The sequence below is a fragment of the Callorhinchus milii genome, unplaced genomic scaffold (genome assembly GCF_018977255.1).
Source record: "Callorhinchus milii isolate IMCB2004 unplaced genomic scaffold, IMCB_Cmil_1.0 Scaffold16, whole genome shotgun sequence".
NCBI classification, from domain to species: Eukaryota; Metazoa; Chordata; class Chondrichthyes; order Chimaeriformes; family Callorhinchidae; genus Callorhinchus; species Callorhinchus milii.
Genome location: NW_024704757.1, coordinates 14,967,747 through 14,982,900, shown reverse-complemented (window position 1 = coordinate 14,982,900; position 15,154 = coordinate 14,967,747). Strand labels below are relative to the sequence as shown.

The following is a 15,154-nucleotide window of genomic DNA, read 5'->3' as shown; positions in this document are numbered from 1 at the left end:
ACAAAATTAAAAAGGAATTGAAATTAAGAGCTTGACGAATAATAGTGCCATCAGCATTTATTGATCTAGAAGCAGGAAGTGTAGTACACTTTATACATATTAGATGAGATTGCAGGAAATACCCCATTAGCTTGCACACAAACTGACTCGAGCTATTCATTCTGACCTCAATAATTGTGTACAGAAATGTTATTTTTTTTAATGATTCTGTCAAAGTAACAACCATTGTGGTATATGGAATATCTTTCCAACAAAAATGTCTTTAAAATGATACAGATTTAGGTTTGGCAGCCTTCATTTACCACAATAGGATTATGAGTAATGCTAAGACTCCCTCTCACTTCCTCTTCTCATGAAAAATAGTGATAAAGAAGGTCTTGTAAATCATTCTGAATAGAGAATATAGTCATTCAAATTGAGAGGGAAACAGGCAGACATTTAACATAAAACGTTACAGTGCAAAACGTGAGCATTCTTGTGTGCATGACATTTTTAATTGTGATTTTGACCCATTGGTATTAAAAATAACAATTCGAACATAATCACAATTTTAAAAGTGCTTAAAGTGTAATCTTCAACTTGAATTCCTTAGGTTAAACACAAAGTCCCCCCCCCCCCCCCTTGACCTACCAGCTGCAACTCGGGTCAGAATGATTCTTGGCTAAATAATTTTTTTTCCATTACGAGCAACAATCTTTATTGGTGATCTCTCAAATCCACATTAAAAAAATTACAATCGGTTGGTGGAACGGAAACCATTATACTTAGAAAATGTGATGCATCCTCTCTTCCAATCTTTTCATTGCTCCGTTTTACTAAAGGTGCTTGCATGTGAAGGTTGCATATAGCAAATGAACAATTCAACTTGTAACTTGGTCCCTTACGCAGCTAAAATTAGAATCCATACTACCCTTCACAATGCATCGCAAAACAGGGCATCAATTAACAAAACCACAAGTGGATATTTAGACATGTCAAGTGAACACAATATTCAAAAAAGTAAATGTACCCGGTTTAGTAGGACAATTTGAGACTTTTAGTTCTCCATTGCACAGGCAACGCCCAATCACTTCTGCTTTCCAGTTACCATGCTTAGCAGAACATCAATTACTAAGTTTTCCTGTTGCTTTTATCATCACAGTAAGAATCACTGCAGTTTCGACTTTCTTACCTACCAAAAATGGCTTGAACGAAAAAGAAATAACCCAGATAACACATTTCCTAACCATCGAAGACCGCCAAACCTAAATAACACTGGTTTCCTTTCTCGTACAAACACAATAAATAATTACATTAAAACATGACACAAGTAATACAAATCCTTCACTTTGGGGCACATGGGCATATCCTTCTGTCAGATCCACCCAAATACTTTAAAGTTCTTTTGCTTATTGAACATAACTGAAGGTGAATTGCATTCCTTCATTTTGAGAAAGTAGTTTTAACAATTTTAAGAGTTTTAACAATTCTTGCAGATTTCATATTGAAAACAGGAAAAACGTGCTGCAAAGTGGGACTTACACACCCCTTGCGTGAATTCCAAGCCAAGGTAACAGTTGCATGCTGTAAAAAATTGCACAAGCTGTCACAGGCATTTCTTTTACATTTACACTCAATATACATCCAAGTAAGATTTCCATACCATTACAATATTCCCAAAAGCATTACTATTAAGCACATATCAAGAGATTACGGTACATTTATATTATATTAATATTTCATATTAATATATTAAGCTTATATTAAGGGATTATCCCCGATCCCGACCTCCAGCTCAGGTCCGAAACTCTGACTGTCCAGAGCCTTTGGACGTGAAAGGCGCTATACAAACGTAAATTTTGTTGTTTGTGCTCACTATAAAAAGAAAAAAAATCTTTTTTTACAGTATTTCATCAGAAACAGTTTGACCACACAAAATCTAAACAAGGTCAATGCGAGACTTTTAAGTGCCACACATTCTTTTTTGTTACTGCTGCAAAAATATTATATGCTAAAAGGATTTTGAGTAACTTACTTTTGTGCTAACCTTCATGATAATTACAGCATTTCTCATATCTGTTCTTTTTAAAAAAACCTCATTGATAATTCAGAAATTAATAAAGGAGAGAAATTAATCAATGTGTATTAAACAACTGGTTATAGCACATTCTTGATTGAACGGTCAGCTTTACCTTTTGTCAAAATAAAATGCTCGTGTTCGGAAGCATCCCTTAATACATTCCAGATACCTCTTTCTGAGTAATCTACAATAGTTTCATCAATTCAAAAAGTCAATCATTGATCTGTGCATTAGGACAGATGTATAAACAGATTCATCAACACTGCAATAAGACAAAAGTTTTAAAATTACAGAAATTTAAATTCAATTTGATTACAAAACATCCCTGTGTGTTCCCATTAAGAAGTAACGGGGACACACAACAGCAATACTAACTTTCCCTGTATTTAATGTGTACGCTCACACTCATCAATTTTCTATATAGAGTATGGTAATATTTTGGTATTCAATTCTACTATATGCTTTGGAAAATAAACAGGATACATTACAAAAATATTACTACAGTTTTTGGGCCAAAGGCATATGGTGGATAATATCCTAAAGCCAGTTATCTATCTCTACTTCACAAACAGTATTCAATACTGTAATTGAATACCTACAAGTAGCTCAGGATGCCAAACAGAATATCATTTCAAAGATAAATCTGAACAGGATCCAGTGTCCTGGGATGTTTATAACTAAGTACAAGAGTACATTCTGTTGATTCAATTCTGCTAATAATGTATAGTACTATAGTTGGATTGCTGTATGTAAGTAACTGTTCCATTAGGTGATTGAATTAATCAACAGGTTATTAAATTCTGCAACACAGAAAATCAGTTGTGGTTCTGCAAGTAAGGCATTCACAGTTGCTTATATTTACAGCACATTACAATGTATCACAACTATATAACATGACTGCAGTGCATAAAGTGAAATAAATGAACATGAAGTGATCACATTAAGCTTATCCAAATACTCCTTACGCAGAGCCATAATTGGTGTGGCACTGTTAGCACAAACGCTTGTACGTGTATATGAAAGCTTTACAGTATGGACAAGTGTGTTTCACATCCGTCAAGTCGTCCATCAAGCAGGGGATCAAACAGCAGCCCAAATCACAACTGGGATTAAAGAGAAACAGATTTGTAATTTGTGACCACAACAACAATAACAAATTCCTTTAAATCAATGGTAACTGAAACAATCGAGAGCATTAGGCTTGAATATCCTCTTCCTATGATTATCAGGTACTATTGGAAAGGTGAGCAGAAGGTAGCTCATTAAAAACAGAAAATGCTGGAGAAGGCAGACAATGCCAACAGAGAATCCTCTCTTATTTCCACAAGGGTCTCAGCACCATGTTGCCAGGTTTAGTTCCGAAAAAGATTGGGACCAATAACCGCAAGTGGGTAATCGCGACTAGCAGTGACAGGGATATAGACCTTTGTGCTGGGGGTGGGTCAACAATCTGCTCAGGACTAAATGAATCCTGAAAGCCACAACCTAACTGTTCAAAATGAAAACGTTTCTTTCTGACTGCTCAAGAAAACAACTGGTCACTTGATGAGAAGTCATTTTAACTAAAGTTTGGTTTAAACACGTAACAGATGTGAAGGAGCGAATTTCAATGTGGTAATAGAGAGCAAATCACGATGGGTTTTTGACGTATCTGACCACAGAGATTTGTTTTCAGATTTGATAGATCACTCAAAATGTTTGTGGTACTTATAACGGAGTGCCCACTGGTATTAGTGGATCTGTTATCTAACAACATCCATTTATATAGCACCTTCACGCAGGATAGCGTTCTAGAGTGCTCAACAGTGACGGAGCCTGATGATGAACAAACCATATTAAAGTTGTAATCAACAAACTTCCAAGTTTCTTACACACATACATATTGCAATAAGGCATTTTTTTCTTTTAGAAAATAATCTCAGTGTTCGATGACACTTAACCCAATGAAACATTTTAATGTTTTGAACCTACTGATATTTTGTACTGGCATGATCACATTCTCACTCCTGCTTTCCCAAAAGCACAGGACATGGTCAGTTGGTGCGGCCTGCATATTTTCTTTAATTCATCCAAAATGACTCAAAGGAAAGATTATAAAGATGAAGAATAGATGAGGCTTTTTAGAATGCTTACGAGAAAGACATTGCAAATCATGTCAGGAAATAAGCTTTCATGAAACATCTGTACCATCGATGTGACAGCAGCATAAATAATCAGCGACTAATAGCTACTTACCCCACAAAGCAGCAGAAGAGGCATACCAGGGCATTCAGTAGACCTATTTGATAGGTGATCCTGGTGATGATGGGCTGTTGGCAATGAGGGCACACGGTCTGGACCGGTGTGGCTTGGAATGTCTCTCCCTGCATTACAGTAAGTGTTGTTGCTGCTCCTGGAGGAACTAGGACAGTAGCTGTTTGTCCGCTGTGAGGAGGGTAGTAGGCTGCAGATGAAGGTGCATAATGACCTGGGGATGGGAACTGGCCAGGTGGAGGGAACTGGCCAGGTGGAGGGAACTGGCCAGGTGGAGGGAACTGCCCAGGTGGAGGGAACTGCCCAAGTGATGGGAAATGCCCAGGTGGTGGATATTGACCGGCTGGAAGATGAGTTGGTGAAAAGTAGCCTGTTAAACAAACATACATTACATCACATACATGGCTCTTAAAAGCTTTGAAATCTGATATTTTTTTTCCATAATTACATTTCACTGCACTAAGGCAAAAAAAAGACCAAATTGCCAAGTCCCAGAAGAGGTGTTGTATAGTAATGCCCGAACTCAGTTAGCAACAGCCATCATCATAGATTTACAAGACTGGTTTACCTTGTGGGGGCATGGGTATGCTTCCGTCTGCTGGTGTGTGAGGAGAGACAAATCCAGGTTGTGCCATTGGCTCATATGGAGGTGGCCCACTTTCTGGTGGAAATGAATATCCTTGAGGCTGCGTGGTTGCTGGAGGAATACAAATGACATAAAAGACGTAAAATCAGGAATAAATGAAGCTACAACATTTCTAAATTGACAAGAGTGCTTAAAATGTAACCGTTACTTATATGAGGAGATTTATTTCCACGAGTCAAAAGTGAATTGACTGTACATTTTGTGGGCAAAACGTGACAGCCAATTGCACACAGCAGTGCCCCACAAACAGTCGTGGATTGAGTGACTCATTTTTTTTAAAAAAGGGATTATTATCCCTGGTGTAGTGATCCGCCAATTGACTAACAGCCAGGTTCCCACTTACTGCTAGGTGAACAGAGGCGTGTGGAGTAAGGAAACCCAATGTTTCACCCTGCCCGGGAAACAATCCCAGGTCCACGGCTTGCAATGCGAGTGCTCTAACCAATAAGCTACAGGACTCCACTCATAAGTGATGATATCATTACATATAATATCATCACTTATGGGTTAAAGCATATTTGAAAATAAATCTGGGAAAGCAGTGTTTTTTTTTAAATAATGAGATGTTCTACACCACGATTTGACAATTGCTCTTGGTAATGGAAAGTTTCTCACACAAACCACACTGATGCTGTTATGCACTTAGTGGCATAAAATTGAATCCAATTGCACTCTAAATTCTCATACCACATATTAGTTCTTCCTAAAGATCAACAGGAAACATTATTCACAAATGATGACGTCCTTGGTCTCATTTCAGAAAGCACTATTAATTATCTGAAGACTAGACTAATTTGTTGTGCAACTGAACCAAATGCATAATAGTCACATTACCAGCTAACTTAGTAAATGGCAGAGATACAACTTCATCCTGGACTGGTATTTGACTTTTGTCAACGTACACATATATCATTACTTGCTCTGGGCATTTAACTGTACACATTTCTGTATTTTACATAGGAATTATAAAAATAACTTATATCGCAAATGATGTCTCAATGTGATGGCTGAATAGCCAAAACTTTATTGAAACAAATGGCTCGAATCCTTTCAGCGACCAATAGATGATTTTCAGCAGATAAAATCCAGATTTGTTCCTCAAGTTGTAACAATTAAACTATAATACGGTTAACATTTTGTTTAAAACATATTTAAGAGAGTGTTGGCTTCTACCTATTGAAGGTGATGGTCTCATTTTCTCTTCAAACAGAGGAGCCGATGGCCCTCCAGGGTATGGAGGGGGTGGTTCTTCCGACATTGCTCACCACTGTTGAAAAGAAGTTCAAATTAGAACACCAGATTATCGTGAAAAACTTGAGATTGTTATTTAGTCCATAGAGGCATGTACATCATCTGTTAATTCATGCAAATGCAAGGATTGTTAACAAACAAATCTACCCATCTTTATTTGACTATAGATTTCAACAGATTATTTATAGATTTCAACAAATTCTTAGATTAGATGATTGCAATGGATTATAATCCTTGTACAGCATTTGGTATAGTACTTGATCATGTCGGAAGGATGCCTCAAAGCACTTCACGGGATTTACCGTGAATGGAGTGACCATGCTTTTGTAGGTAAACACGGCAGCACAATTGCACTCTGCAATATCCCACAAACAGCCATAATAATAATAATCCTTGCATCTGATATAGCGCTTTTCACGTCGGGAGGACGTCCCAAAGCGCTTCACAGAACACACTGTAAAGTGAATTGACTGTACATTTGTGGGCGAACGCGGCAGCCAATTGCGCACAGCAATGTCCCACAAACAGTCGTGGGTTGAAAATGACCAATTTATTATTGGTTTTGGTTTTGGAGGGATTATTGAATGAAATGAATAGCTTAAGCACATCCATCACTCAGCTTTCCTCCAAAATTGCAGCGGTCTCCTGTTGACATAGTGACCAAAGACAACCAATGGGTTGTAGATTTGATTCCTTGCCTATGTTGTTACCTGATCGTACCGAAGCAGAAAATAGGGTGCTGCAATATCACCAATGTAGGGGAGGGAAACAGGCAGAAGATAATCAGTTAAACTTCCTGCTGTTGATTTGCAATCAAACAAGAACTGATGGTAGATACAATTTTGGCTGGAAATCAACATCCAAACTGCACAATTAATATTTCAGGAACGTAAAGTGACAAACTCCTGGTTTAAACCTTTGAGGAGTAAAGTATGTGAAAATCCATTACTTTCACTAAAGTATTCTATCTTTGAAGTATAACTGGAATTTTATACTTTTCATTGCCTAAGATGAATCTTCATATTATCTTCTAAGGCATCCATTACAGAGTGACACTTTTGAACTTTTGGAACAATTACTAAAGGTTTCCAAATTAAATAAAATGTTTTTGTCTGCCACTAGATTTGGTAAACCTATGTAAAATGTAGCTCTTAAGTGCCAAAGAATTTAATCTACAATGTTTTACATACATTGCATTTTAGTTTCCTAGATGGAGGTTTTGCAACTAATAGTTGACAATATTAATGTCTATTTGGAAACAAGAGTAACAATTTGGTTACAATCCCAAATTTATAATAAATGAGTCTCCAGCAGACATGTAAAAATAGCTACTTGCTTTAAAGATACCCACAAAAGATGCCCACAAAAGGTACTCACTTCATTACATCCTGGCCCCCAATGTGGCAATATCAAAACAGTAAGGGTTATCATTCTTACCTTAACAAAACAAAATTTGCCAGAAAATATTTAATGGTGAAGGATAACGAGAATCTTCCAGAAAAATCAATCCAAGCATCAGACAAGGGGAAGAAAAGGAAAAGCAAAGCGCCACACAACTTCCCTTTCACCCTCTACTGTTGCAACTTGAAATAAAATGTAGGTCACAAAGTTTCCGGTTGTTGACAACTCACAAAAATACATACGGTACGGAAACGCGTAATAAAATAAGTTTGAGGAAGGAGATGATCTTGCATGCCAGTAAAGGTACCAGACCAAACTTTTGCAAATGATTCAAGTGTTACTATCAACTACAATAGACTACATATAACTCAATTTACACACATTCAAATGAGATATCAGGGTCTAATTTGTGTAACTTTTTAATAAACTTCCTTTTTATAGATCTATAATATCCAGTTTAAAAAAACACACACAAAAAAAAATACTTACTTTGACAACATTTCCATTGAGGCCATAAATTACACCTTAAATGAGATTACCCAAAAATGAATATTTTAAAAATATTGCAAATGAATTGTTTTACCTTTGAGAAATATCCATCACCGTTTTAAATTACAATTTCAATGTTTCTTTCAGTTAAAAAAAAGTAAAAACACACCAAAGAAATATAAATATAGCTCCACTATTCTAATACTTCCTCCCCCCCAAAAAAAATCATACAGTACAGTTAATCATACATTTAGTTAATCATTCCTTCAAAAATAATAAATTGGCCACTTCAATAATAAATTGGTCACTATTTGTGGGACGCTGCTGTGCACAATTGGCTGCTGCGTTTCGCCCACAAAATATTACAGTCAACTGACTTTACAGTGTATTCTGTGAAGCGCTTTCAGACATCTCGAAGACGTGATAAGACGCTGCATTAAATGCAGGGACTAGTATTAGTATCCTCAAAGGATACTAGTATCCTCACCTACAAGGCCATTCACGGCCTCGCTCCCTCCTACCTCTCCGACCTACTATCCCCCTACCTACCTGCCCATACCCTCCGTTCCTCTGGCTCAGATCTGCTCCACATCCCCCGCCCCAACCGCCCTACCATCGGTGGCCTTCAGCCTCTCAGCCCCGAGGCTCTGGAACTCTATCCCCAGTGCCTTCGCCGCTTCCTCCCTTTCCTCCTTCAAGGCCGGTCTCAAGACCTTTCTCTTTGACCGTACCTTCAGCTCCGCTCTCGACTCTCTTCCCCCTCCTCGCTCCCTCCCTTCCCTCCCCTCACCCTGACCATTTCCCCACTCCTCGCTCCCTCCCTTCCCTCCCCTCACCCTGACCATTTCCCCCCAATGCTCGGGTCCCGACCCAACTGTCCAGCGCCTTGGGACGTCCTCCCGACATGAAAGGCGCTCTACAAATGGAATCTTGTTGTTGTTGTTATTATTATTACTACTCCATGATCTAACAAGTTAAAGGTAGGACCGTGATAATTGTGACCAAAACCTTGTTCTGACTTTTGTGACACTGTGTACGAGTGTTATTCTGACATCAATACTTTGCAAGTCAATGTTCACGGTGGCTGTGACTTTGTGATACCCCTGAATATTCAAACCTCGCTACCCACAGCTGCAGACTATAATCCTCGATCTGCACTGGAAATTTATGTGGTTTTCTTCTTAAAGTATGCACGGGCTGGCTGGGGGGAGGGGGGGGGGGGGGGGGGAGATACCTTTCACAATCAATCAATCAATCAAATCAATCAATCAATGCACCTGCAGAATACAGTCATGTCACTTTACAGTAAAATACTGGAAGTTGGAAGATCAAATGTCCTCCCATCAAATGCCAGGAACCATCATGGCCTGCGCGCCCACAGAAACACACAGTCACTACACTTGGCAAGTGTATCCCTTTGAAAGAAGGCGCTTCGCGAGACGTCTCGGAGACGCTGCGTCAAACTGCGAGGATGATTACAATCATCGTCATCATCGTCATCGCCGTCGCCATTATCATCACCGTTATCACCATATCATCACCATCATCACCATCATCATCATCAACACCAATATCATCACCGTTATCACCATATCATCATCATCACCATCATCACCATCATCACCATCCTTCCCCTGATTACACGCTGGGGTTGGAAAGCGAGTAAACCGACTGTCCTGGGAGCGCTTTTTTTTAAAAAAAAACGATGACGACGACGATGATGATGATGAAGAAAGAGCAAAAAAAATAAAATAATATTTTTATGTATTTTTTTCGGTTTTAAAAATATATATATATATATTTCGGTTTTACACATATATATATGTATTTTTTTAGTTTTTTTATATATACACATATATATACATACATAAAAAAAGGCCCCAAAGTCAGTCCTTTCCCTATGAATGAATTAAGTGAAGGGAGTGAATGGATTTGCGGGTGGTGTCGGGTGGTGGAAATAAAAATAAAAGGCACCAAAATACATACAGACGAGTAGACCACAGAGGGGACCGCGATCGGCGGCCGTTAGAAAAAGCCCAACGTTTTTACCTCAGTTGGGGATCCAGAGGGCAGCGACGCTCAGAGCGCGCGCGCGCGCGGGAGAGAGTGAGGGAGAGAGAGGCGGGAAGGCAAACTCCTCATGAAACCCAGGCCCGGGGTGGGGGGGGTTGGGGGGGTATTTTATCCCCTTCACATGACCAGGGCCTCTTCGGCGGTTCGTGGTGATGGGGCGGGTGGGTGGAGTGGAGGTGGGGGGGGGAGGGGTGGGAAAGGGGGCAGTGGGGGTGGGGAGGAGGGAGAGGGCGGGAGGGAGGGAGGGAGGGAGGCGGGCGGACCGTACTGCGCACGCGCGCAAAAAAACGGGCGCCGCGCGAGAGAGAGAGCGAGGGTGGGATGGGGATGGGTGGGGGGGGAGGGGAGGAAAGGTCCGTAGAGGAAGGGGAAGCGCGAAGGGGGTGGCTGGGAGTTGTAGTTCACCACTTCCCCTCTCCCACACACACACACACACGTACGTCCTGGGGGGGGGAGGGAACTCCAACTCCCAGCTCACCCTGCGCGGCGCGGGGCGCGCGTTCGCGCAAGCGTAAAGCCCTCCAGGCCACACGTTCGAGACTCCCCCCTCCCCCCCCCAACTCCTTCCCAATGGCGGTTGGTTGTGTGTGTGTGTGTGTGTGGTGGGGGGGGGGAGGATTTGTGTGTGTATCTGTGTGTGTGGGGTGGGGGGGGTTGTGCGCGTCTCTCTTTGCTTCTTCTTTTCAGATGCCTGATTTATCTCGGTCAAACACCTGTCACTTACCCCCCCCACGCCGCCCCCCCCCCCCCCAGCTATATCTCTCTCTCCGCCCAGTGGAGTTGGGTGACTTTCGTCAACCAACCAACGCCGAACGCCCATCGCCATGTTTAAGAGTCTTCAAACCAAACCGAGACTCCCATGCAAGAGATTCACTCTTCCTACCCCCCCGCGCCCCCCCCCCCCCGCCCCCAGCATGGGATTGGTTGCTTGCCACGTAATAATAATAATAATAATAATCCTGGCATTTGATATAGCGCTTTTCACGTCGGGAGGACGTCCCAAAGCGCTTCACAGAACACACTGTAAAGTGAATTGACTGTATATTTGTGGGCGAACGCGGCAGCCAATTGCGCACAGCAATGTCCCACAAACAGTCGTAGATTGAAAATGACCAATTTATTATTGTTTTGGTTTTGGAGGGATTATTATTAGGCTCTGTGTGGAGTAAGGAAACTTGCCCAAGGTTTCGCCCTCTGCCGGGAATTGAACTCAGGTCTCTCACTTGCAAAGCGAGTGCTCTAACCACTGAGCTATAGGACTCCACGTAAACTGAGCAACGCAGGATGCTATTTTTTGCTGTTGTCTTCGCTGATCATCGCTGCCCCGGATTGACCGTACGTCCCGTGAAAGCAAGTCAGCTTTCAACTATCACCCGATAGTGATCTGCAATTTTTTTTTCTTTCCACACTTCTTCCCCACCCCCCGACCCTCTTTCCAAGTACAGTATGTGTACACGTGGACCTAACGATTGCTTCTTCTGTCTTAGCGCATATAAAATTTATATTGAGCTAAAAATTAATACCGAGCTAAAAAAATAAAGTAAAGCCCCCTCAGATTTCCTTAATCAGCATAGAAAGGCAGTTTGTTGTATAAAGACTCCGAAGATTTTATCATATATACATATACAGAATACATGTATCACAATGGCTTTGCAACAGAGTGCAACGAGAAGCAGCTTTCATAAAATAAATGAAAAGACCTGTAAAATGTGCCCTGCCATTGTTATTAAACCAAGCCCCCATCGTGTTCTCGTTTGTGGACAAGAATTTTTTTAGAAGATTATGGTTATTTTAATAAGGTTAGTCAACTGTACGGTGCTGTCAGCTGAGAGCAGGGAAGGCCCAGGAACAGCCGACTGCGGCTGAGAGAAGAAAAGTAGATTAAGAGCTGAGAGAGGGTGAGGAAAGCCAAAAGATGGGGTAATATCTTGTTCGAAAAGGATGGACCAGGGGATAAATTGCAAGAATGACACTGGTAGAAGACTAAACAAGATGGAAATGAAGGGCCAAGAAACAGTAAGAAAAATGCTAAGATGCCAAGCCCACGCTGCGACTGAAATTTTAAAGAAGGGACTAATGTTTCTCAGTTTTCATAATTCTAGCGCTATTCTTCCCTACGCTCTGCTTTTTCTTCCCTCTTCTATTTTTTCCCTCTTTAATCGATTGGGAGCATAGCGTACCATCCCTGAAACATTATACATATTATTAGAGTAACGTTATCAACAAGGGCACTTGCAGGTGCTTTCGGTGGGTGGGCGACGCACCCGAAATGCTTGCTCAATTCCTGCGTCTTTCTTCCCCCAAGCAACATGAGAGGACGCCGGGATCCCAAACAAATGCCGAGGTGTGCCGGTAAACCCCCGAGCACGACGCGCAGCGAGCAGCAAGCCAGCTGTTCGACGCCTTTCAACGGGTTTCGCCCAACGACGAAAAAAAAATGGTAATAACAACAACAACACGCGGTCAACTATGCTTTTGCATCCCGCCGAGCGCTTTTCAGACGCCTCGGAAGACGGGACAGGGCGCCGTAATCGAACGCAACCCCCCCTGGACTCTCTACCCCCCCACCCCCCCACTCCTCGCTCCCCTACACCCAGACCATTTCCTCCCCCCCCCCCCCCCAATGCTCGGGTCCCGACCCAACTGTCCACGTCCGGCGCCTCGGGACGTCCCTGTGCTCTGTGAATGCAATCTTGTTGTCGCTGCTGCTGCCGCAATAATATTATTATTATTATTATTATTCATTAATAACAACAACAATAATAAACAGGACAGATAACTAACTGCACACACCCCCCTCCACACACACACACACACACACAACACACACAACCAAGTGAAGTGAGGCTGAGCTTGGGGGCTGGGCTTGGTGAGGGGGGGGGGCGGGGCCGCGCACGCGCACGCGCGGTGACGCGGGGCCGGCCCTAATAAAGGGCGTTTCAGGGCGTCGCCGGCGGTATCCGGGCAACGGGAGGAGAGAGAGAGAGAGAGAGGTGGGGGCGGGGCGAGGCGACGCGACGTCAGGAGGGCGGGGCGTGTGTGTGTGTGTGTGAGTGGGCGTGACCGAAGCGCTGATTGGCGGCGGCGCCGGAAGCGGGGGGGGGGTGGGAGGGGGCGGTACTTGCGGCCTCGAGGCGGCACGCGACGGGGGCGGAGCCGAGGAGGGGGGCGGGAGGGAAAGCTTTCCCTCATCGCCTCACACACGCACACGCGCGCGCGAGACAGAGAGAGCGAGAGGGCGCGAGTGAGAGAGAGAGAGACAGAGAGGCGCCGGTGGCGGAGCATTAACTCCACACGACAGAGAGAGAGAGAGCGAGAGAGCGAGATGGCGCACGCCTTCACCCTGGCCGAGCTGGCCAACCTGGCCATCGGCACCCCCGAGGTGGGCGTGTGCAACTTCAACGCCATGCACGCCCTGCTGCACGGCATCCTGGAGCAGCTGGAGATCGGGCACGTCACCAAGATGGTGGACCAGGAGGAGAAGGAGTTCATCAAGCCCTCGGGCCCGCTCCCGACCGAGGGGGACGACGAGGAGGAGGAGGAGGAGCAGGCGGCGGCGGGGGGGAAGGCCAAGGCCAAGACCAAGGCCAAGGCCCCCAAGCCGGTGGTCGGGAAGTCGCTGTTCCATCAGCTGGAAGAGAAGGTGTCGAGGCTGCAAGCGGCCTTCGAGGCCCTGAACCAGCTGCCCACCGCCGCCGACCTGCTGAGCAAGTCTGGCCCGGCCTCGCAGGCCCCCCCGGCCGTCCAGGCCTCCGGCAGCAGCGGGGCGGTGAAGGACATGTGGCAGCTCATGCAGCTCCGGAAGAAAACGGAGGCCAACGAGGACGGGATCAATAAGGCGAGGAGCCGCGGCGGGTGCGCACCGGCCGCACAGTCACTACACTTGACCGTATATTGCCCCCTGGGAGGAGGAGGGGGGAAAGCGCTTCCACTGCTCTGCGCCCGCCCTCTGGAACGCCCCCCACCCCCCACCGCAGTCCCTCCTCGCTCCCCCCCCCCACCCCGCACCCCCCCACTCGCCTCCTTCGAGACTCATCTCGAGACCCTCCTCTCCGACAGTGCTTTCGGAGTGTGTAGAGAGGTTGGCGTGCGAGTACGAGGGACCACGAGTGGCGGGTGCACCAGCCACACAGTCACTACACTTGCCGAAGCGCTCCGAGACGCCGCCCGGCGTGGAGGGGCGCTGCACAGACCCGAGTTGTTGTTGTTGTTGTTGTTGTTGTTGTTGCGGTACTTCCCATCAAACTCGTGTTTACAAGGACCTATTTCGCTTATTTCAGGTGATGGCAACATTGCAAGAATTGATGAATGAAATGAACTCCATGAACGCCACGAACGAAAGGCTGAGGAAAGAGGTTGACAAAGTAAGTAACTCGTGGATTTTCGCTCAGGACGGTCACTTTAGCAAACAGCACACTGTGAAGTTATCCTTGTTACGTGATTTTCAAATTTAGTGAAAAGCAGCAATTCGTGGGAGAGTGATTGCCGATTATAGTGAGTTTCCTTCTGGGAAATCGGTTTGCACTTCCGTTTAATCCCAAATCTGCACCACTTTAATATCACTGGAGGGGTTCATTAGGGTTACCGGGGTTTGTTGTCTTGTTCAGATACTTTTGCAGCGTGATCGCTCATCATTGTTCTGAATCATAATCATGATTAAGTGTGCTTTATCCATATGTTTAATGGAGAATAACCCCCTTATGCTGCTTTTATATTACAGTGTCGGAGGAAGGTTTTTTCCGAATAACGAACACCGAAACACGGTTGGCCAATGTGCCCGGATATCAGGCGACTTTGTTCCTGCCTTTTTTCCTGGTTTCGGAACCATTATTTAGTTAGTGGTGATCAGAAGCAGAAAAAAAACACCTTTAAAAATCCTGCACAGTGTTGCTAACTTGACGATACCATTCATTATGCTGCCAGCACCAAGTCCTTGGCTGCCAGCTACTGTGACATTTTCAGACCCGAGCAGAAAATATACC

The 15,154-nt window shown here is 43.9% G+C and overlaps 2 protein-coding genes across 5 annotated transcripts; one reads left to right on the top strand and one right to left on the bottom strand.

Moving 5' to 3' along the window:
- Positions 1 to 31: 31 nt before the first annotated feature.
- cdip1 (cell death-inducing p53 target 1) lies at positions 32 to 10,252 on the bottom strand. 3 transcript variants are annotated; one of them, XM_042341236.1, is made up of 5 exons: positions 10,149 to 10,252; positions 6,132 to 6,225; positions 4,881 to 5,009; positions 4,295 to 4,682; positions 32 to 3,162 (listed from the first exon to the last, which is right to left on the bottom strand). In XM_042341236.1, the coding sequence occupies exons 2-5, from the start codon at positions 6,214 to 6,216 to the stop codon at positions 3,051 to 3,053; spliced, it is 714 nt and encodes a 237-aa protein (XP_042197170.1). In that variant the 5' UTR covers positions 6,217 to 6,225; positions 10,149 to 10,252; the 3' UTR covers positions 32 to 3,050. The 3 variants fall into 3 exon arrangements, with proteins under 3 accessions (XP_042197170.1, XP_042197171.1, XP_007906578.1); XM_042341237.1 differs by lacking the exon at positions 10,149 to 10,252 and adding an exon at positions 10,086 to 10,145; XM_007908387.2 differs by lacking the exon at positions 10,149 to 10,252 and adding an exon at positions 7,647 to 7,818.
- A 3,149-nt stretch (positions 10,253 to 13,401) lies between these two features.
- Positions 13,402 to 14,958, top strand: LOC121850262 (uncharacterized protein C16orf96-like). Of its 2 annotated transcripts, XM_042340980.1 has the most exons (3): positions 13,402 to 14,010; positions 14,453 to 14,536; positions 14,893 to 14,958. In XM_042340980.1, the coding sequence occupies exons 1-3, from the start codon at positions 13,498 to 13,500 to the stop codon at positions 14,917 to 14,919; spliced, it is 624 nt and encodes a 207-aa protein (XP_042196914.1). In that variant the 5' UTR covers positions 13,402 to 13,497; the 3' UTR covers positions 14,920 to 14,958. The 2 variants fall into 2 exon arrangements, with proteins under 2 accessions (XP_042196914.1, XP_042196913.1); XM_042340979.1 differs by lacking the exon at positions 14,893 to 14,958 and having other exon boundaries at positions 14,453 to 14,861.
- The last annotated feature ends 196 nt before the right edge of the window (positions 14,959 to 15,154 follow it).

Bases quoted from the DNA above. Each gene is read 5' to 3' on its own strand.
- cdip1 (XM_042341236.1), bottom strand. From the start codon at position 6,216: ATGTCGGAAGAACCACCCCCTCCATACCCTGGAGGGCCATCGGCTCCT. The intron at 4,683-4,880 runs GTAAACCAGTCT...TTTGTTTAACAG, and splicing joins CATACCCATGCCCCCACAAG to GCTACTTTTCACCAACTCAT. The intron at 3,163-4,294 runs GTAAGTAGCTAT...CTTTAATCCCAG, and splicing joins CTCTTCTGCTGCTTTGTGGG to TTGTGATTTGGGCTGCTGTT.
- LOC121850262 (XM_042340979.1), top strand. From the start codon at position 13,498: ATGGCGCACGCCTTCACCCTGGCCGAGCTGGCCAACCTGGCCATCGGC. The intron at 14,011-14,452 runs GCGAGGAGCCGC...CGCTTATTTCAG, and splicing joins ACGAGGACGGGATCAATAAG to GTGATGGCAACATTGCAAGA.